The sequence below is a fragment of the Kryptolebias marmoratus genome, linkage group LG9 (assembly GCF_001649575.2).
Source record: "Kryptolebias marmoratus isolate JLee-2015 linkage group LG9, ASM164957v2, whole genome shotgun sequence".
Classification (NCBI taxonomy): Eukaryota; Metazoa; Chordata; class Actinopteri; order Cyprinodontiformes; family Rivulidae; genus Kryptolebias; species Kryptolebias marmoratus.
This window is the reverse complement of record NC_051438.1, coordinates 7,150,647-7,173,556: the sequence shown is the minus strand read 5'-3', so window position 1 is coordinate 7,173,556 and position 22,910 is coordinate 7,150,647. Positions and strand designations below refer to the sequence as shown.

Genomic DNA, 22,910 nt, shown 5'->3' with positions numbered 1-22,910 from the left:
AATCATCAAAATTAAATGAAATAAACATTTGAAATATATGAGTTTGTATGTAATGTATGAATATAATATACAAGTTTCACTTTTTAAATGGAATTACTGAAATCAATCTACTTTTTCATGATATTCTAATTTTATGACCAGCACCTGTAGTTGATGTCATAAATTTGTATTTTGTTTCAGCGCGGACTTTATGACACCTGTAACAGAACAACAGGTGGAAAGTAGTCCTTTCGTTGAAACAAAATAAACGAATGATAAGCATAAAACACAAACAATAATAATGTTGGAAGATAGGTTAGCTCAGATGTTACCTTTAGCTCAGTTTGTGTTTGTTACCCTTAGGGTTCTTCAGCTAAATTTGATATGAAAGAAACTTGAAGCACAACTTTACTTGGTTTAAGGGGGTTGTTTTACATATAAACTAAGCACCAAATGAGATATGGATGAATCATTCTAGTAACTTTACGGCAAAACAGTGATTGATTGATTGATTGATTGATCATGGAAATGACGTTTAGATACCAAAATATGAAGTAATTATTCTGCCTAAACCACTAAAATGGGATGAGGGAAAAGGGAAGCTAATTAGTTAAAGGAAAAACAAAATAAAAAAGCAAATGTACCAGTTAGCCATGTTACATCAAAGATCATACTGTCAAATAAACTAAGCTGTTCTACTGGTGTCTGTAGTTATGAAACATTTGGTGTATTTGATGAAACAGCAGCCTCCAAAATTGACAATCTCCAGACCTTCCTACTTCGTTTGCAACTTTTCACTTTTGATTGCGAGCAATAGCTACACATAAATCCCAGTAACTGAGTGGACAACTATGAATGGTTGTTGTAGGAAAGGTTGTTGTCTCAGGAGAGAACAGTTTTTACAGCATAATAAGACTTGAGCAAACAAAAATAATACTGCCAGGCTGGATAGTGAAGGACAACAAGGCATCAGATGTTAGTTTTTCTCCAGCAAATCTATAAATAATAAATGTCACATTCTGAATGGTGCCCTACTATCGGCTGACCGAATGTTGCTTTAAATGGTGTGATCAGAAGCTCTCCGCATGTCAACAAGGACAGCTGCTGACACTCGGCACAGACCGGGTGAATTATTTCATAGTTTAAAAGAAGAAACCAGCAATCTGCCATAAAAAGCCCCAAGGCTTGGATCATCAAAGCTCATTAGTGTTATTACTGTTTTAACACATGCTGAGTTAAAAATAAAGATTCAGATATTCAAACACATCTGACTGACTCAACAAGTGTTGAGGATTGTGGTGCTGACACCATCTATCTCTTACCTCTTCCTGGAAACTTTCTGGGCTCTTTCGTCCGTGATAGTGGAGCAGTGGAGCTACCGCTAGTCAGGGGGCTAAAGTCGACAATTTTTTTGTTTTGTTCGGTAGCGTTGGTTTGTTTGTTCGTTTGTCTCTGTGTTAGCAAGGTTACTTAAAAACTAAAGAACAGTTTTTGATGAAAGTTTCAGGAAATGTTGGGGTTGTCACAAGAAACACATAATTACATTTTAGTGCTGATCCAGTCAAAGGCGAAGGTCACAGGTGACCCTGTGTATTACCTCTGCAACCATGTATCTTAAAAATGTTAAACCACACAGCTGGACACTTCATGGGTCAAGGATAATGCCTATTGATTTCAAAGTCACAGTGTCAAAAGTCAAGGTCACAGGTGACCCCTTTGTTAAAACCGTGTCTATGCTCCAGGAGGTAAACCCCTTTGTTACCTCTGCCAAGGAGGTTCTGTTTCCGGTTGTGTCCGTTGGTTTGTTCATCTGACTGTCAGCAAAGATCAGGGAAAAACTAAAGATCAGATTTGGAGGAAATTTTCAGGAAATGTTGGGGTTGTCCACAAAAAAAAAAAGATTACATTTTATTGGTGATCCAGACTATGATCTGGATTGCACTATTATTTAATAGTGCACTCTGAGTGCTTCTAGCTCTTAATGTATTTGATACTGCTTTGTGAGTTTGTAACATTTCTATAGGAAGACTTCGGATGTGTTTATTGGAAATGTGTAGCCCCGCTGTTAGCTAATGCTAGCTAATCTAAGGGTGCTAACAGATCAAATCCAGTACTGGGTTCTTTTTGATTACCATCCATACAGTGACAAATGGAAATGGCATTTTCTGCTAAAATGCAGTGTGAATGCTGAGTGCTGAGAGACTACTGACATTTACAGGAAGAAGCTGAAACTGAGTTGTTAAAGACAGAAGAAGGAGAACACTAGCCAGAAGCTACAAAGAGCAAAACGCTAGCTACAAGATAATAGAAGCAAAACACCAGCTAAAAGTAGCAAAATGGTAGCCAGAAGCTAAGAGTAGCAAAAGGCTAGCTAAAAACCCAAAGTAACAGACCACAAGCTAAAAGTAGCAAAACAAATACTGATTCTTGTTATTATTTAACTCTCCTAACATGGATCTGTATATATATTTCTCTGGAGAATGTTCAGTTGTTGCCTTTTCCTTGATGATATCAGTCTTAGTAGAAACGGTGACTCAGGATTTCCCCTCCCTCTGCTCCACCCTGTTCAGTCAGGGCTCCTTAGTTCAGTTTCTGAAAGTTGAACCCTGTTTTGGTGTTATCTAAGGCAGCAGGTGGTTTTTACTGGTGTTGGCCTTTTCTTCCAAAGATGTAACAGCAGCAACCTGCCTTTCAAATCAGTTTTATAAATTATCTTAATCAGATTATTTAATATACCTTTTCATCACACATCTAATGTATACTTAATGCTCCCCTATCAACAGTCCAGAGGAAAAACAGCTACAGATTAACCCTTTGAGGGAATTAAAACATTTTTTTTTACTCTTCCATCCTTTTTAATCCATCCATCCATTTTCTATCCCCGTTTTCTCCCACAGGATCACGAGGAGCAGGTGTCTATCTCCAGCTGTCTCTGTGAGAGAGGCAGGGGACACCTAGGACATGCCGTTGTCCATCCCAGGGACACAGAGACAAATGAAACAAACAACCATTCTCTTTCACTCTCAACCTAGGGACAATTTAGAGTTACCAATGAACCTAACACGAATGTTTTCGGTCTTGACCCTATCATCCATAAGATATTAGAGACAATTTTTGCCCATTAGTTTATAATGTAATAGTGTTCATCTAACCTGCCTGAAACGTATAAATTAGCTTCCTGCACATTTCTTTACTTAAATTAAACTAACATCTATATAACTTACCTGGTTTATCACTAATTAATGAAATAATAAATGTCAATTAAAAAATGTTACTATGAAACATATCTTAGCTTCACATATCGTTTTTCAGAAAAACCCAAACATGTATTGGGATAATTATGAAAAGTAAAACTTGCATTTAATTCTGTTTCAAGACTGCAACAGGCGAACTCCTCCTTCATGCTCAATCTTAGTGAATTAGTTCAACGTTCCTTAAGCAACTTTAAATATCCAGCAAAGTGAAACACATTGCCACCTAGTGGCACAAACTGTGACCTGCAGCCAAAATAAAATTCCCCACTAACTCTCAAACTAGAAATAATTTTATACTTATGCAAACATACCTATAAAAAGGTATTACATTTATCCCTAATGATTCCATTAAATGCGACACACTGGAAGCTTAAAGGAAGCAACACAAACAGAAACTCATGTAAGATAAATTCAAATACAGTTTGATGATATATAATTGATATTCCACCAGTGTGATGTTTTTGGAAGCGGTTCACTGATTCAGACAGGCTGGCCCCACATGTAACCGTAACAGCATTGTGTGTCTTTGTGAGTCGTCATTAGGGGACATCTGGAGGTCACATATTCAGGATTTGACTTCACCGTTTTAATTTGAGACAAAACCAGAGGGAAAGAAGGAACTTGATACACGTCATGGCTGCACTGTTAGGCTCCACATGAGGTGGAGAAAGTAAAAGAATAAAAGAGAAAATAAAACTGACGATCGAGTTAAGATGTTAATCACCTTAAAGCTGCTGGCAGTCTTTTTCTTCATTTTTAAAGTCATTGTGATTGTCTGCTGAGGTCTGACATGACATTTTCTCGTATGTACGGTAGTTTTACATACGGAAACACAGAAATTGTAATCTCAAGTTTAGTATTTGCCGTTGCAGTACCATGAAGCTGCTTGTTTCCCTCTTGTGGTTCTTATGATTGGTAGAGTTTGATTCCAGTCCCAGAGCTTAACTTGTTTTATTACAGAGCACTAAGATTAGATTGGGTTTCCCTTTTAAAAAATCCTTCAGGAGCCAAGGTGGTGCATGTCTTCCACGTTTTACTACATCAACACACCTGATTTGAATGAACAGGCCATTACCATGCCTAGAGGGATAGTTCAGCTTTTTGACAGTGGGGTTTTGTGGAATTGTTACAAGCAATTCATATTTTACATGTTGTAGCTAGCTCTTTGAACAACCTCAATTTGGAGAAATAGCAATTCATTACAACGTTATTTTATACACCTGTGCACAGTGTGCACTAAAATCAATTTTGCATCACAGTTATTCCAGCTAAATACTATGATATTTCTGCTGGAAGTGTCCCTGGCTGCTCATAAGTGCTAAATCTTCCTGCTGCTGTTGTTTGCACTCAAAAATACCCCTTTGAATTTTATGTAATCAACTGTGTAATGGAACACTGGTAGCAATATAAAGGTTTAAAGTCAGTGCTTGCATGAACCACTCTGAAAGGGGCAGGAATCCACTTTACCCAGTGTCCCATTGGGCTGCTACTGTTGGCAACAAACTGCAAACGGCGTTCTTGGAGGGAGTCAAAAATCCGGAACAATTGGAAAAGTTCCCTGACATTCTCTGTTTCCTCTTGTGAGTCGCTCTCGCTCTTGTGTCGCCGGAATATGAGATGATGTACAAAAAAATTTGTGTGACAGATTTATTCCAAAATAGTCAACAGAGTTGTTACAGGCGCCCCCAGCCCTTCTCAGTGTAGTTTCTATAACCTCGACAGCACTAGAGCGCTCCTTATGACAGACAACATCCGGGGGTACAGTCCCAAATGCTCAGGTCTAAAAACTGTGCTCATCATACATAATATTAAAAAAACGGTCCACATCTGCCTGCCCTCATTTCAGATCTGTACTCCAGTAGATGAAATCATAAATGTGGGAGCAGCTGCTGAGGTGGGGGGTGCAGGTATAAAGTGCTCAGCCTAGACTACAGTTTTGGAAGCCAAGCACACAAAAGTAGGCCGTGATTTTAACCCTTTACACATGAACCTAAAAATAGCCACCAAGATATTTTTGTGTATTTTTACTGTACAAAGGCCACAAAATGTCTGTGTGAGGAGGCTGATTTGGAGGCTTTCTGCGGCAGTGAAATGATCATGATAACCATATATTAGCTATAATATAAGCACTTTGAGTTGCCTCGTGCTGAAAAGTGCTATATAAATAAATGTACCTACCTACCTACCTGTAAATCGCAGCTTCTCAGCTTTCAGAAACCGCTGAAATTTTTCTAATAGCACGAACCATCGCAACATTACGGTAATGCAGAGAGGGCTTGTCAAAACGTGTTGTTGGCAACCTGTTCGCAGTAAAAGGGTTAAAAAGATTAGCATGTGGCCGCATGGCTTGCTGGTCACTTTGTCACAGTCCGTCTGCATTTAGTGAGACTGCGGCGGACAGTTTGCCCATTTTCTGGCATGTCTGAGTCGCCAACTGGTCTTCAAGAGTCGCAGGCTCGCGAAACACCAGTGAAGGTGCGAGAAATGTGAGACAACTTCGCAGCAGTTGGCCGAACAATGAACCCAAATTGTGGCTGATGGAAGACAACAATGACAATAACTTGCAATGGAACTAAAATAAAAAAATGCATGTCATTTGCATGAATGCTGCAGTTTATTCGCAGATACGTACGTCCACAAACATGTCCTACCAATTGAGCATGATTCCAAGTGAAAATTTGTGTATTATAGGCGCGAATGGTTGCAGCCAGTGAGATATTGGTTGTTGGTCTTAGCCCCACTTTATAGTCAGAATTAAACTCTGCCTCTCCAAACTGAGGCACTATCTACAGCAGGTAAGATGTTGATTGTTAATAACCTTTCCACAGTTCTCCACTTCAAAAGATCCGAATGACCTTTTTCATATAGACTTTTGTGTTTCTACCTTTTATGTTTCAGTTTTACCCATCACATAGAACACAGATGGTTCTGCAGGTGGAGCACATGTGAGGGATCTGCAGCCAAATCTGTGACATGAGGAAACTACTTGTTTTAAATCTCAGCTGTGCAGATGCTTCAGACCTGTTTTCCAAACAATGCAAAAAGCCACGAATGCCCGCTCAGCCATGCAAACCCAGAAACCGACCTGCTTTGTTCTATTGTTGAGTCCACAGAGCCAAAAACCGAGCATTTCACCCTCTTATCCAATCATGATCAAAACATCCCAGAGGTGTGTGTTTACTGTTGTGAGGGGTGAGTTTGAGGGCTAAAATGAAAGACAAGGCCATGTCATGTCCTCCTCTGGACTCTGAGCTGATCAACAGGGACAGGAGGAGGAGGAGGAAGGAGGAGGAAGGCGTCAGTGAGGAAACACCATCAACATCCAAGCCCCTCTGCTGCGTCCTACCTTGATCGTCTCCCCTTCGATCTCCACCGCCTTCTCTCTGAAGTCCACGCCGATGGTGGCCTCGGTCTTGTCCGGGAAGCTGCCGCCGGTGAAGCGGAAGGTGAGGCAGGTCTTGCCCACGTTGGAGTCCCCGATGATGATGATCTTGAAGATGCGCGTCTGGATGCTGAGCTCCAGGGAGGAGGCGGCGCTCAGCTCCACGGAGGAGGTGACGCTCGGGGCGGCGTCGGTGCCGCTGCTGGCCCGGCTCCGGCCGGCTCTGTGGAGATCCATGGAGGAGGTCAGGATGGTGACATTGTCGTCGGCTCGGTTTCTCCGAACCTGCCCTCCTTTACCTCCTCCTCCTCCTCCCCCTCCTCCATCTCCTCCACTCGCAGCGCGGCTCTCCTCCTCCGGGGAATCCTTGGTCATTGTTGCCGGAGGAGGTGATGCGCAGGTCGGTGTGTGTGTGTGTGTGTGTGTGTGTGTAGAGAGAGAGGAGTGGGGGTGGATGGATGGATGGATGGATGGATGGATGGAGGGAGGGAGGGATGGGTGATGGGAAAGGGGCGGGGAGGAGGAGACCAGACGGCGCTTTCTCTCAGCAGCTGATGGCACACTTAAAGGGAGAAACACAGAAAATAAAAGACAACATGAAGACCTAAAACATAACAAAAAAACTACAATAACTCACAAATATCAGCTGAAGGTTAATGCCTTCTTCTCTATGCAATAGGTTATAATGAAAGGCAGTAAAGGAAGTTGCATCGTTGCCTTTCATGCTAAAGTTTTAAACCAAGACCTTACACAAACTGTTGGCACTCGGAGTATGTGTTGTGAATGACTCTCAGCTACTACCACACCAAATTTTAGCTCAATATCTGTAAAACCGTTCGAGTTATAGCCATTTTTGTGTTTTCCAATGTCAGTTGGCTGTGGCGGCCATCTTGATTTGGATTGGCTTCAAACATGAATCAATTGTAGATGTACATCCAATGATTACTTTCTGAGACTTTCGTTAAAACCCATCCAGTGGTCCATGAGGTATTTTGCTAACAGACAGACAAGGTTGACTCTAACAGTTCATGCCAAAGTTTTAAAAGGTCTCACACAATCTGGTAGAACTAAACACATGTGTTGGGGATAAGTCTCAGCTGATAACACATTAAACTTTAGTTCAATATCTGTAAAATTGACTGAGTTATAGCCATTGTAGTGTTTGCTCATATTGAGTAACCGTGGGGGGCATCTTAAATTGGATTGTCTCTAAAAGTCAATCAGTTGAAGATGTATATCCCAATAAATATTTTGTGATAGTTTCATTAAAATCCATCCAGTGGTTCATGAGATATTTTGCTAACAGACAGACAAGGTTGACTCTTAGAGTTAATGCCAAAGTTTCAAAGGATCTTGCACAATCCTGTAGCACTCAGAGTGTGTGTTGTGAATGGGTCTAAGCTGCTACCACTCCAAATTTTAGCTCAACTTCTTTAAAACTGCCTGAGTTATAACCGTTTTTGTGCTGGCAAAGTTGAAGAGCTGTGGAGGCCATCTTGAACCAGGTTGACTGTACATCTCCTGATTTATTTCTGAGAGTTTGATTAAAATCCATCCACTGCTTCACACAATATCAAACACAGACACGTGTACTTACATCATCGCCCACCACTGTGGGATGTATAGACTGCAGCTGTCAGAATTTATACTTAAGTGTTTACGTGACCTACTAGCTACGTTACGCTTCCACCTTAACACATTTATAGGACATATTTACAGGTCAAGGTCTCTGTGATTTTCCGTTCAATGTGGGTGGGACTGATGTCATTTTTTGGAGACCCCCAACACTGGAGGACATGAAGGCCGTGCTCTGCCTGGTGCTCGGTCCATGATTAGTCAAACACAAGTTAAAAGGGAGCCAAAGAAGACTAACAAGGCTTACGTTATAAAAAATAGGATAAAAGCAAAGCTGTGTGGCTGTAGAAAATGGAGGCTGTGACCCTGGCCAATCAATGGTCTACAGTCTGACATGAAATTGCCTCGGCCACGTAGGTCCTAAGAACCAAGCTGGAAGCGGGTAGGATCACCCAATGGGAAGCCTCTGAATCCAAGCTCGAGTCAAGTCCATGGCAAAGACTTATTTCTCCAAACTGAGGCTAGTCTGTTTAAAGCAGGGGCACCACCGATGGGTGGCTGGGGGTCAACGTCAACACTATGAAGTTTGCTCTTTGCTGCCCTCTCTGGAGAAACGGTGTCATTTGTCTGATTTCCAAGTTTTTGTTTGGTGTGCATTTTCAATTCAATTTAATTCAAAACTACTTTATTAATCCCAAAGGGAAATTAAATGTTGACGTAGCTCATTTAAATCAAGGAGTTATTATAGATGGTGATGGCTGTGGGCAGGAAAGATCTCCTGTAGAGGTCCGTCTCACAGCTAATCTGAAGAAGCCTTTGACTGAAGAGACTCTGTTTTCCGATGACGGTCTCATGAAGAGGATGGTCAGGGTTGTCCATGATTTCCTTGATTTTATGCAAAATCCTCCTTTGCATCATCATCTCCAGAGGTTCCACAGTCATCCCCAGAACAGAACCAGCTTTCTTTATCAGATTGTTGAGCCTTTTAATTTTAATTCCAGAAATAATTTGGTAACAGACAGAGGCGGGAACGCAGGCACACACAAGCACATGTAAAAACATTATTGTACGTCTTTGCCTTTGGGCGGCTTGTGGCAAATATATCAATTTATATCATGCAGATTAAGTTTTGATGGCCATGTTTGTTATTGAGCCAAATCTTAAACACCCTAAAGTCACAAAGAGCGGCTGTTTTTTATGCTGATGTAAAATGATAAGTTAACAACCTGAAATACAATGTGGACACTGTGTAACCCTTTATAATTAGCTGTTGGGTGTTTCTTTATCTGGATTGGACATTATTTTTTTTTTCCACATAAATATTTTTTTTTCTGCTGGATTTTACTCAGCACTTTAGTGGGGTTTCCTTTTTTTTACGCCGTCACCACATCATCCTGGACAGGAAAGGAGATTTTCTCACAAGGTCTGGTCACATGATCCAATCATCCTGCCATATTATCACATTCCATAAAGCAACAGGAACAGGATTTCAGCCTTCACAGAATCCACACCTCATTAAGATCACGTGAAGATGCCTTTTTAAATCAATATTATCAGCTGTTAAAGTTATTATCATTATTTGGTCTAGAAAAACAACTTTACTCTCTGTAATACAGATTAAAATGAGCATACTTATTCAAACTGACATTTCTAACACACTGCCCTTAGGTTGTTTAAATGGTCAGCTCTATTTTTTGTTTCTAAGTTCACAAGGACTAAATAATCTAATTTCTGTCTCAGTCTAAGATTAAAAAGCATATTTCATTACCAAACACCAAGACACACAGAACACAAAATTCAAGAGCACTCTTGGCTACAAAAATGCAATATTTATTTTTTTTCCCTCAACACATCTTTCTTCGCCCATGGTTATTTGTCAGGACAACCTCTGACCGTCAAAACGGGGGATGGACGAACGTTTAGGCCTTCTGCAGTGAAAAGGTGCTCTCTTTTGTTAATTGGTAGAAAAGGTAGTAAGGCCCTTCAGTGATTTTCCTCGAGAGTCGTTAGTAAAGTCCTGGTTTTTATTCATTTATTACTAGTTCATTTATTTTTGTTTGAGGGTTTGGATGTCTTAATGCTAAAAAGTTTTCCAGCTTTCTCTTTAGTTTCCCTTCTAACGTTTTCGTTTTTTTACACTCACAGATTGGAAGTTTATTGCCCTCACAGTAGTCCACATTAGGTTGGTCCAGATGTCTCAGATTGGTTCAGATATCTCATATTTGTCCAGATATCTCAGACTGGTCCAGATGTTCCAAATTAGTTCAGATACTTCAGACAGATTCAAATGTCTCAGACTAGTCCACCTGTAGCAAACTGGTTCCAACGTCTAAGACTAGGTCAAATGTCTCAGATTGCCTGGTTCAGATGTCTCATACTGTCTGGTCCAGATGTTTCTGACCGACTACTACAGATGTTCTAGACTAACTAGTCCAAATGTCTCAGACTGACTATGAAGATGTCTCAAATTGGTTCAAATGTCTCAGACTGGTCCAGATGTTACAAATTAGTCCAGATGCTTCAGACCAATTAAAATGTCTCAAACTGGTTCCGATGTCTAAGACTAGTTTAGATGTCTCAATCTGGGTCAGATGTCTCAGACTGACTATGAAGATGCCTCAAACTGGTTCAGACGTCTCAGACTGGTCCACTTGTCTTGATAATTATTTGTCATTAGAAAAATCTGGACCATTTTCCACATGAAACACAAACGGTTCTTGGCGTTAGCTATAAGAAGAAACAGAAATAGCTGCACTCACCTTTTTAAATAATCCCTCATAAAGTGCTGCAGAGTGTTTGAGCTGCATCCTCTTACAGACACACAGACACACTCCTGTTCACACAAACCCACCCTCCCCGTCTGCTGGTATCAAACCGAAATGTGGACAGAATCACAAATCCCCCGTCCTCACACACAAACGCAGGCGTGCCGCTCACTGTGTTGAACAATCCCTCACGCACAGACACAATCTCCACCTCACAGACATGCACACTTTCTCAAAAAAAAAACAAAAAAATGACTTCACATAATCTCTTTCTCACACAGCAAACACACACCGTGGAACGGTCTCAAGGCTTCTGTCTGACAAAGCTCCCTTCATCCTCAGTAAAAGGCCTGTTTGTCTGAGAGCAATGCACACTGGGACATTCTGCTGAACACAAACCGACAGTGAAATATAGCCTTCATTTACATAATACACACACACACACGCGTGTGTAAACCAAACAAGTTGTTGGTTTTAAACAGTCATAGGTGTTTATGATATTACTCATCACTCCTATTATCAGTCTGTCAACACTAAAACGTTTTACTCTGCTACCATTTAAGGAGAACATTAAAGGGTTTTATTCGAGAGTTTGTTACACATTTCAGTAAATATAGTCTCCGTTCTGATTTAAATAGCTCCAAGTTTAGATCAAGCTTAGCTCAGGTCCAAACAGGACAATTACAGCTTATTAACCGTGCCAATGCATAAAAATCAGAGCACCTTTGTTTAGGTGTTATTCCTTCAAGTATTTTAAACTGCTACCTCTCCACACAAAATGTGCAACTCAATCACAAATAGCATGACTTTTGTTAGCAATGCATCGTATAACAAACAAATAAGTGCAAAACTTTATTACACAATAGGATTTTGTCATACCGACAGAAAACACTTTTAACATTTTTAACACTCTTTTTTTACACAATCATGGTGTAGCTTTTTTGATTTTTTTGTATATTTTACCACGGAATGTTAAACTCAGGTCATACATCAAATGTTGATATTTAGTCAGGTTAAAAAAAGTCACAAATTATTTTGGGGCTTTATAGAAGAGAGTTGATATTTATTGAAATTTTAGGCAGTAGCTGTTTTGGCACCCTTCAAACCTTCTCCAGATTTTTTTTTTTTCTTTTTAGTCTAAAACAGATTCTTAAGCCATTGCCTCTTGCCTCTCGTTTTCAGCCTCTTCCCTGTGGCGGTCTTCTGATTGACTGGTAGACAAGGTGTTCCCTATGTTTAGACTTCTTTGTTGCCTCTCTGCCTGAGTTTGGTTTAAAAAGAACAATAAATATAGACATTTTTACTGCATTATGAAATATAGTTAATGGGGGGGCAGGGCGGTAAAAACTAGCTCAGTTGGTTAAAGAAATCAAAGTGCAGCATAAAGAAACGAATAAGAGACATGTTATGAAGCATTTTATAGAACCCACCAAGTTACTAAATCACTAATACAGTCGATATCTGTAAAATATGTTTACTTATAAATTAGGGTTACAGATTTCCGTGTGCACAGTTAAAATTATGAACTACTATTTCTCACCAATTTGAAAATATAGAAGGGAAATCAAATACTTACAGTAAATCATTTAATAAAACAGCCATTTGTAGAAGTCAATCATTACTTCTTTTTGAAAATACAAAAAAAAAAAAAAGAATTACATGGCAGTACAACACAAGGTAAAAGTAGTTTATAATTAAAAGTTTGCATGATGACATCTCAATAATTTTTGCACTAAACTAACTTTTTTGCTGTAAGGTTTGAAGGGAAGTGTCACCTGCAATTCTTTATTTGTAGATTTTGGGACATGAATAATTTATATTCATGCAGTGGAAAACACAGGAACTACAAGAACTGTGGTAGTGTATGAGGAAGACAGGTGTAGCAGAGATGGATGTGAGGGTGGTGCAAGACATGCACAAGCACAGTGAGACAGTCGTGAGTAGGCATGCCAGGGAGGAGGAAAAGAGGAAAACCATAGGGAAGGTTCATGGCTGTAAAGAAGGAGGGTGAGCAGAGGGTTGGTGTGACAGAAGAGGATGTTCAGGATAGGGTGAGATGGAGGCAGGTGATCTGCTGTGGAAACCCCACAGCTGAAAGAAGAACACAATGATACAATTGAAAACAGTAAAAATACACTTCCACTAAAACAATCTGCAGGTACAGGGACTAGATACACCTAAATAATTCAAACCCATGACCTGACATCGTTTTCCTTGCAGAACATATCTTTTACAACAAAACAAAAAGTTGCAGTGATAAATATTGGTCTTTACAAATTATAATGCAACAGAGGGAGTTTAAAAGGCTCTAAATAGGGAAACGAAAAAAGGACAAATTTTCTTACAACATAAAAAATAATTGTGAGCACGTATTTTGAGATGATTTGGTGGGTGAAAAACAACATTTGCAAAAAAGAACAAATTGCATAGTTTCTCAAGCTACAAGGCACAAATCAGCTTTAAATCTGCCAGCAGAGCATCTTTAGAATGTACAATTAAAGTCTTGAGTGGGAAATTCTCATCCAGTCACAGTTCGCATTAAAGTTCTCCTAAATCCTAACTGTCCCTTAAACAACTTGTAGGTATGTTGATTTGAAATCGGTTCCCAGGGCACTTTTGGCATTACATTTGTAAATACCAGAGTTTGTGAGCACAGGATTCTGTATGACCAGACTACCCTCCTCTGTCATGTAAATTCCTCCCCGCACTGTGTGGTACACATGCGGTAGTAGCGTGGTGCGCCCAGGTAACGTCCATGAAATATCTGGCTTTGGGATACCAGCTGTGACACACTGTAGCATTACTGGTGTTCCCCGATTGACTCTTGTTATGGATGCCATCGTGCTAGTGATCCGTGGTGGGAAAACCATCACTGTGACTGGGTAGGATAGTGCTGTTGATCCAAAAGAGTTGGAGGCTTTACAGATGTATGTTCCTTTGTCAAAAGTGGCAGCTTGTTTGACCTGGAGGCTCCCGTTGGTGAAGAAAGATATCCGTCCAATAGTCTGAGGTTTGTCCAAAACAACACCATTGGGTAGGGTCCATGTGATCGATGCCAGGGGCCAGCCATCCACAGTACAAGGCAGGTTGAGATTGAGGCCATAGGTGATTTTCATCCCACCTGAATAATTAAACTTATATGAGTATTATCAGATGCAGAAATGACAAGTACAAAAATATTTGAGGCCAAATCCACATTTGTTCTTAATATTTTAGAGTTCTTTAAAATGTTTACTCCATGTGGCTTAAACTGTATTTTCAATCTTGGTTGAACAGAAAATTTCAAATTTTCTCTTTACACTGATATCATATTAAAGGTATAGTTTAGTTTTTTTAATTGGGGTTTGGTGGAGTTGTTATCAGCAGAGTGAGCTCAGCCTAGAGAAGCATACATTTTCATAGTAGAGTCAACCTTTCATCTAGCCATACAAGCACAAGTTCCAAAGCAAATTTCTGCCTCCCTAAAACAACTTGGATTACAAACATTTCATTGTGGTTCATGCAAACATTTTTTTAAATACCAATGCAGACAAACAGTACAACAGACAGTTTGCGTTGACAGTAAGACATCAGTATAGGGACCCCTCAAGGATGTGTACTCAGTCCTTTGCCCTTCACTCTGCTAATATATGATTGCACTGCTAAATTCAGCACAAATCAGCTCAGTAAGTTTGCTGATAACCCAGTAGTGGTGGGACTCATCAGTGAAACATCTTACAGTGCAGAGGTGGAACAGTTATTGTGCTGATGTGGAGCCACCACCCTTTCTCTAAATGTCAAAACTAAAGTGCTGATTGTAGAGTTTAGAAAAATAACTGAACAATCCTCTCTGCACATCAGTGGCTCCACTGTGGAAAGAGTCAACAACACCAGATATATGCAATATATGAAGAATCTTCATCTCTTTTCCTAATTGTGGCAACAGTGTTTTCCTATTGGAATCTTAACAATTTAAAATTTCTAATAACAGGGTACAACCTGGTGTCCTGTATGAAAAAAGTCTTGAAGCAAGCCGTTTTCCTTTTCCTGGAACTTTATTTGTTGGATTATATATTTTGAGCTGAAAAAAAGATCAAGTGTTAAATGGACCACCACTTTATATTTAAACACTCATAGTGACTAAAGCAAAGAGTCTCAAAAGTATCATAAGAACCACTGTCGTAGTACCCATAATTTCTTAGTAGAGTTTTAAGACTCGTGAAACCAGGGAAGAAAGTCCCTTTTTGTAAATCCTATCTCCAATTTTCCAGACTGATATTGCTCTGACTGCTGCCTACAGAAGGTAGCCTACTTGTAAAATACTGGCTGAAGCTCCACCGAACCACCCTCAAAAAATCCAAACTCTCCCTTTAAGGAACTGATAAGACCTTTTAGTTTTTTGCAAGAATTGTATGAATGGAGAAAAAAATATATAAACAGGAAACAATCAATAATATTTACTTAAAAAATATTCTGACTTGTGTAGACAGAGCTAAATAGTGATACTGAAGGTTTATCTGGTTTATAAATTTTGAAAATCAAAAACCTACCTGTAGATCCTCTTAGAACTGGCTTCCTGCCGGTTTCCAGGGCATAACGTTTCTCTGCTTGGCCTGCCACATTTTTTGCTAGGCATCGGTAAATTCCCTTATCAGTTGCAACTGGTCGAGAGATCCGTAGAGTTCCATTACCAAAGTGATGGGTAAAGCGTGGAAGTTTAAGTCCAGGGGGTAATACTGTTCCATTGGGCAGAACCCATAAAAACTCTGGGTTTGGCTTGCCCCGAGCAGGGCACTCCAAGATCAGTTCAATACCGTCCTCTTTAATTGGTAAGATTTCAATATTGGGAAAAGCAAAACTTGGTTTCTCTGCTAATGATGCCACTTCTAATTCAACTGAAAGGGATGCCTCACCCAGATGATTTTTAGCAAGACACTTGTATCTTCCTTCATCTGTCTTCCTGACTCCCCGCAGCTCCAAGCTTCCATTTTGGTGGACTTGGAAGCGACCTCCAAGGTAGGGTGTTGTGAGTGAGTGACCATAAGGAGTAACCCACCAGACCTGTGGTCCAGGTTTTCCCTCCACTTTGCAATCTAAAAGTGCTGTTTGGTAAGAAACAGCCAAAAGCGTTGTAGTACTCTTTCCTTTTACACCGTTGATAAAGGGTTCCTGAAGTTCAACTTCAATTATCATGTTTTTAATATCATCACCAGCAGAATTTCGTGCCACACATGCATATTTCCCTTCATCAGCAAGTGTCAACTTGTTCACAACTAGTGTCCCATCATCCATAATTCTATATTTGTCTGACCACACTGGTATCACTTTTGTTCGTGGTGAGATCCATGTAATTGTTGGTTTAGGTTCACCGATTGCCTGACAACTCAGTTTTGCTGATTCCCCCAACTTTACAGTCACCAGTGATTGTGATTTTAGTCCAATTTTTGGAGCATTTGGTCCCACTTTGACACGCACTTTTCTTTCGTCTTTGCCCAGTTTGTTCTTCGCATGACAAGTATAGTCCCCCTCATCTCTTTTGCCCATTTGTTGAAGAAGCAAAGTTCCATTCCCAAACATGACATAGCGGCGACTGCGAAGGCCGCTGTCATCAGACTGAAGGGCATTGTTGACTAAGGTTCCATCTGGAAGACTCCAGAAAACTTCAGGATTAGGTAGGCCACTTGCAACACAGTCCACCTTGGTGAATGACAGTACAGGAAGACAAGTACAACAGAGATTCTTAGTATAAAATTCTACTAAAATTTAACTTTTAAGTTGTAATTGAGTTAGGTAAAGTCATGTTTATCAAGAAAATAAACAAAGCCAATAGCTGGTGATATTTAGTTTGACCCAAAACACTGTTCTCGATCACTGCCTCATGGGTCAAACTTTGCTCCTACCAGTACAGTTCCTTTACCTGAAAGTTTTCTCCAAAGATGACCCTGGTCTGTGCAGTCCTTACATGTTCAATTCGAGGAGGGGTCATCAACACTTCTACCTGCTCAGTAAACACATGCAGAATGTTGTTAGAAAAACTTTTAATGCATTTTTTCATTAAACCTTGTGTCATCAGATCAACCACATCAAGAAAGCCTCACTGTTCTTAGCAAACACTGAGTTAACTTCCAGCATTGCCCTTGTTGCTGAAAAATGGAAAATATTTTGCACCTTTCATCCACACACAGTTAACTGAGAATAACAGACTTCTAAAAACTCTGTTTTGAGTGTATGTGGGGAAATATCACGCTTTTGTGAAACTATGTGCAGTCTTTGCTGTTATTTTGTTGCTCTAGAAACCCAAACAACAAACAGCCAAAGTCATGTTCTTGTGTTAACCTGATCTCAACACCATTATGAGAGAAAAAAACAATGTTCTTTATATGTATAAATATATATACATTTTATGTAAATGTTCACGCCACCTATTGGGATGGCATAGGTATTTCAGCATTTTTGTTAGTGTGTGTGGCAGTTGAAACAACAACCGTATTCCCTTCAAGCAAAAGTAGCATTTTTTCAGGAAGTATTAGTATTCCTGTAATGCAAAATAAAGTGTCTGCAATTTATCTTTAACTATTCAGTTGGCAGAAAACACAAAACACTTTCAAAATTACAGCTGAAATGATCTCAATATCCCAAGACAATTGCTCACATTCTTTCAGTTTTCTTTTTTAAACCAACTTATTTTCAGTCTTTTGTCAACGTTGATGCATGTTTTTACCTTTGCGGAAAAGTTAGTCCTCGATGTGTCAAGGACTGATACAGACTGATACTGATACAGCATTAAAGCAAAAACTGTACTTGAGCAAAGCAAAAGTCTTTTTTTGGATTCACTTTAGTTAAATACTCCACTGTTAACTTTTAAACATATATAATTTGGGAAAATCTTTAACAAGCTATTGCTAATGAACAAAAAGTGCCTTGAGACAGATTTTAAACTGAAACCTTTTATAAAGATCAGGGAGCAAAATAATCCTTAAATCTCAGATGAGTGTTATTTGTTGTGCTCATACCTGGAAGAGCTCCATGTCCTCTCCATTGGGCCGCTGAAAGATGCACAGATAGTTTCCACCATCCAGCTCTGTTAGCTGAAGGATCCTCAGAGTCCCATTGTGGAACACTTTAATTGGTCTCTCTGGGCTGGAGAAATGAAGATATGTGGATTGCAAAAGAGCAAATCAACAACAACTTAAGCAATTTAGCATGTTTCATTGTCCTTATTGGTGTGGTTGCGAATGGTCACAAAAAGTTATTTCAGTTGCCTGTATCGATGCTCCAGAATGGTCTTGGAGGGCAGCTGCCAGAGTGTCCCTCTTGTGGATCCAGTTGATTCTGGACAGTGGAGGTAGATGGTGGAACCATACATGGCTGAAAGAATATGTTGGCGGGATGGAGTAGCATGGTGCTGGGGTGGAAGGACGGGAAAAGGAGGAGGCTGGTGGGACAAGGACTCGTCTTTCACCTCCAGCTGGACTGTTCTTTTCGCCATTCCTACTGCATTAGTGGCCAAACACTCGTATCTGTGAAGGATGATGGCAGTTTGGTGATCTATTTTATTTTAATTGGACATCCTTATGACATACTGGAGTTGTGGACTTCTTTTGTGTAGAGTTTCAAAAACTTAAACCTGTGGACTGAAACAACTATGTCTAAAAAAGTCAGATTTTTACAATAACTGAGCTAAAATCTACATCTATAGCATATGGAGCTTTCCATTGCCAAATTCTGCAGTTTGTTAAAAAGCACTGAAGTCTAAAAAAATACAGGAAATCTTTGGGTTTTCAAGTATTTGTTTGAAAATCTTGAAATCTTTAACAATTTATATTTGAACCAATATTAAGAACAGATGTATTATTAAATCATTAGCTAATTAACTTTGTTAGATAAATGTCTAAGTAATGAAAAGCATGATTAAACCTCTGAAGCCCACCTAATGCTATACAGGGAGTTGCAAGGACTTTTTCCTGTTCACTTTTCCATGAAGCCCAGCTCTGGTCAGCTTTTATTGATTCTATGGGAAGATTCTCCAAACAGAAAAGTTGCTCAGTTCCATCAGGGTTTTCTTCAGCCCATTGGTTGCTTTTCTAACTTATGCCCTCCTTGCTCTGTTAGTGAGTTTTAGTGGACGGCCCTCTATTGGCAAGTTTGCTGTGGTGGCCACAATTTTCATTTTCCTTACAATGAATTTATTGGTGTGCTCTGGGATGTTCAAGGTTCTGAGCTATATATTTATAACCCAAATATAAAGCATATATATACCAGTGTTGAATTTTGGATGATTCTCAGATCTTTTGATAGTGAAATTGGCCGCAGGTGGATATTATTTAAAGTTACTCATTGCAAAGTGTAAAATAAAGGGTTATCCTGAACTATATAGACTGGTGCTTGGAAGAGTTTTCTAGATATAATGAACCACCTGAAAGCTTGAGTCATGTGATTAACCTATATTAGGCTAGTTGTAGTCTGTGTAGATAAATAAATATAGCAGAATCAGACAAATGTATAACCTTGTAGAAGACATTTAAGTAGAAATATGAGAGTGAATCTGCTGCTAAACACAAAACAAAAGAGAAAGAAAGAGTAAGAGATTGTCCAGAATAAAAATTGGGGATCAACCATGGCGTTGAGGCATATAAAAACAGAACTTGACAGTCAAACTCATGCAGTTTTGTCTTCTAAACCATTTCAATCTAACCTATCTTTTCATCTGCATACTTTACAAAACCAAACCTAGTATAAATATGTACTAATACATCAAAACTGTTGGACTTCTCTATTCAAAATGACTCTTCTGTAGATGCTACTACTGTTGACCTATTTTCAGTCACGTCAGCTGTTTCCATAAGTTAACAAATGCACGAAGTAGTTGGCAGCTGGTCACAAATTTTTTACTTAAGGACACATCAACCATCAATATGAGATAAATATCTAGCATATTTTGTTTCCTACTTTATGATTATTATTTTTTTGACCAGTAATGAGTAACATTAACTATGTGGGTTCGGAAGGTAAAGGTTGAAGCTTAAAAACAAAAAAGGGTGAATACATATGGACATACCACTTTTCAGTTTTATAGTTTTTAGTTTTTTTTTTAAACAATTTCTTCTCCCCACATAACTTTGTTAATCTGGATAATTTTGTGTAGGTTCATTTCTTTTAATTAAACTGATCAGTTTATCTAAACTTTAAAAGCCATTGCAACCCAAATACAATGTTTTGGTATATAAGCATCTGTGGTTCAAAAACGTCTAGGTACTGGAAGAGACTGGAAGACACATCTCTTACCTCCCACCCTCAGATGGCAAAAGATTGTTTATAAGTAGTGTCCCATTGGGGAAGACAAACAGCCTGCGACCCAGAAACTGTGACGGTTTCACATAGAGGCCTGCTGGCAGCATCCATTTCAGAGCAGGAACTGGTTCGCCCTTCACAGAGCAGTGAACATACACACTCCTGCCTGGTCAAATGGAGTTTCATTAGTTCAAAATAACAGTTTACAAGCAAATTTTAAGTCACAAACTAGAAGGTTTCCCAGAGATGTTTTTTTAGCATCTGAGTTTTTGTGTCATACCTTGTTGAACGATGACAGTTTCCTGTGCCTCTTCACTTATGCTTGGAGGCAAAGCTGCCACATGGAGGCGATAGGTGACTGTATCAGCACCTGCCGCATTACTGGCAATACATTTATAGTCTCCTTTGCTGGAGAAATTGGCAGGATGAATTTTCAGGGTTCCATTCTGAAGCAGAGACATCGGAGAGAGGAGCGTGTGAATGGTTCCAGCGTCTCGAACAAACGTTCTGTCTGGAAGAATCCAGGAAATTTGAGCTGGTGGTTTTCCAGAAGCAAGGCAGTCAAAAGAAACATTTTTCCCCAGGTAGGTCGCTATCTCTGTGGACTTCGGTGGTTGAATCTTGGGGGATTTGGTCTGGACAGTTAAGGTAATGACCATTCGATCTGATCCAAACTGATTGTGGGCCGTACACAGGTACTGTCCTCGATCCTGAAGCTGGATGTTCTTCATTACAAAAGTCCCATTTTTGAAGACTTCGAAACGAAGCCCGTGTTTGGTGTTGGCTGGGATGGTGGCACCTGAAAAGATGAAAGACAGAACAAAAAAGAGGAAGAGTGATTAAAATTACTAGTGTTGATGGTAAATGACTTACACTTATATAGCGCTTTATCTAGTCTAAGGACTCCAAAGTGCTACACGCTGCAAACTGTCATTCACCGATTCATCCTCACATTCACACACTGATGGTGGCGAGATACATTGTAGCCACAGCTGCCCTGGGGTGGGCTGACAGAAGTGAGGCGCCACCGAGCCCTCTGACCACCACCAGCAGGCAAGGCGGGTGAAGTGTCTTGCCCAAGGACACAACGGCTGAGACTGCCAGTGCGGGGCTCAAACCCTCTGGTTACAGGACGAACCCTTACCTCCTGAACCACTGCCGCCCCATGTCCATTGATGGTGTAAAAAGAATATACAAATTGAAAGTTTACAGCTTTTACTGCCTCAGGAGGTCCAAAGCATCCTAGGAGTGCCATCCCACACAGGTTATACCTGTTTCAGCTATTACCCTCTGGGAGGTGCTACAGGGCCCTCAAATCAAAAACAAATAGACTAAAGAACAGTTTTTACCTCAGGGCCATCAACTCTGTTTGATTAACAAAAACATTATTATATTAAAACAATAAAGACATTCTGATTCTGGTCATTCAAAACGCCATGGCAACTCCAACATGACAACAAACAAACTAAGAGACAATAAACAAGAACTTTGATTTTCCTTTGACTGTGCATTTTTTCCAGATTCTATATTTATTAACTTACAGTACAGTTGGTTGCAAAGGTATTTGCTCCACCATTCGTTCGTGTTCTTTCTATTCTGCTTTACATCCTGACATCCAGAAGCCACATAATTAGTCCAATAAGATCCACCAATCAAAGTGTCAAATAATCTCTCTCTTATATATATATATATATATATATATATATATATATATATATATATATATATATATATATATATCTTTTATATATATATATATATATATGCATACACCTGTTCTGACATCTGACATTAGTTCAACACCTCTGAGTAGCAGGGGATACCATCAAGCAAGAGACAGCATAAGGCACTTTCTACCAAGGTCAGAGACAAAATTGTGGAGAAGTTTATAAAACTTCAGGGTTAGATTATAAAAATATTTCAAACCCTGGTCATCCCACAGAATCTATTATTAGAAAATAGAAAGATGATCCCACCACAGCAAACCTGCCAAGAAAGGGTTATCTACCAAAACTCAAGGACTAGACAAGAATGACATTAATCAGAGAAACATTCAGGAGAAAATAACCCTGATGGAGCTGGGCAGCTATTCTACAAAGATGGGAGTAACTGTCCAAAGGACCATTATAAGCTATACAGACTTGGACTATATAAATAAATGTCCAAGAAATAGATGTTGCTTAAAGAAAAAAAATAAGACAGACAGTTAGGAATTTTATGAAATGTATATTTGAGACTCCCCGCATATGTGAAAGTAGCTGCTGTAGTCAGATTAGACTAAAATGGAGCATTTTTGGTTCAAACCTAACACCTTTCATTATGCTGAGAATGCCAGCCTTACAGTGGTGCATGGTGGAGGCAGTATCATGCTGTGGGGATGGGTCTCATTAGTAGGAACTGGGAAACTGATCAGAGTTGAAAAACGGAGAGAATGCCAACTGGGTGACTATGTGTTTGTGTCTCCCACTTTCTCTTCTTCTTTCCTTCTTCTTTCCTGTGTAGGGATCTGGAGTTTCTAGCCCCGTCTTGGGCCGGTTCCTCCAGTGTTCTTCCTCCACAGGTGATCCTGATTCAGTTAATGAAGACTGCCAGTACTTAAGCTTCCAGCTGAGACCAGACCTACGCTGGAGCATCGAACCTCCTGGGTTAGACTCGCAGCCCCCGTATCTAACCAGAGCCTTGACT

At 39.7% G+C, this 22,910-nt stretch overlaps 2 protein-coding genes across 3 annotated transcripts in view; both read right to left on the bottom strand.

Moving 5' to 3' along the window:
* Positions 1-11,913, bottom strand: part of rab33a (RAB33A, member RAS oncogene family) — a 20,587-nt gene extending 8,674 nt beyond the window's left edge. The window contains exons 1-2 of the mRNA XM_017423170.3: positions 10,950-11,913; positions 6,580-7,177 (exon numbers count right to left, since the gene is read on the bottom strand). Of these exons, the coding sequence (XP_017278659.2) occupies positions 6,580-7,177; positions 10,950-10,969 (618 nt within the window). The 5' untranslated portion in view covers positions 10,970-11,913. The remainder of the gene's footprint in view (positions 1-6,579; positions 7,178-10,949) is intronic.
* Positions 11,914-12,060: 147 nt separating this feature from the next.
* The window catches only part of si:ch211-159i8.4 (matrix-remodeling-associated protein 5), a 44,757-nt gene continuing 33,907 nt past the window's right edge, over positions 12,061-22,910 (bottom strand). For both annotated transcript variants that reach the window (XM_017423135.3, XM_017423136.3), the window contains exons 11-17: positions 20,506-21,024; positions 20,220-20,391; positions 18,197-18,454; positions 17,948-18,074; positions 16,852-16,932; positions 15,485-16,631; positions 12,061-14,076 (exon numbers count right to left, since the gene is read on the bottom strand). In XM_017423135.3, coding sequence (XP_017278624.1) covers positions 13,523-14,076; positions 15,485-16,631; positions 16,852-16,932; positions 17,948-18,074; positions 18,197-18,454; positions 20,220-20,391; positions 20,506-21,024 — 2,858 coding nt within the window. In that variant the 3' untranslated portion in view covers positions 12,061-13,522. The remainder of the gene's footprint in view (positions 14,077-15,484; positions 16,632-16,851; positions 16,933-17,947; positions 18,075-18,196; positions 18,455-20,219; positions 20,392-20,505; positions 21,025-22,910) is intronic.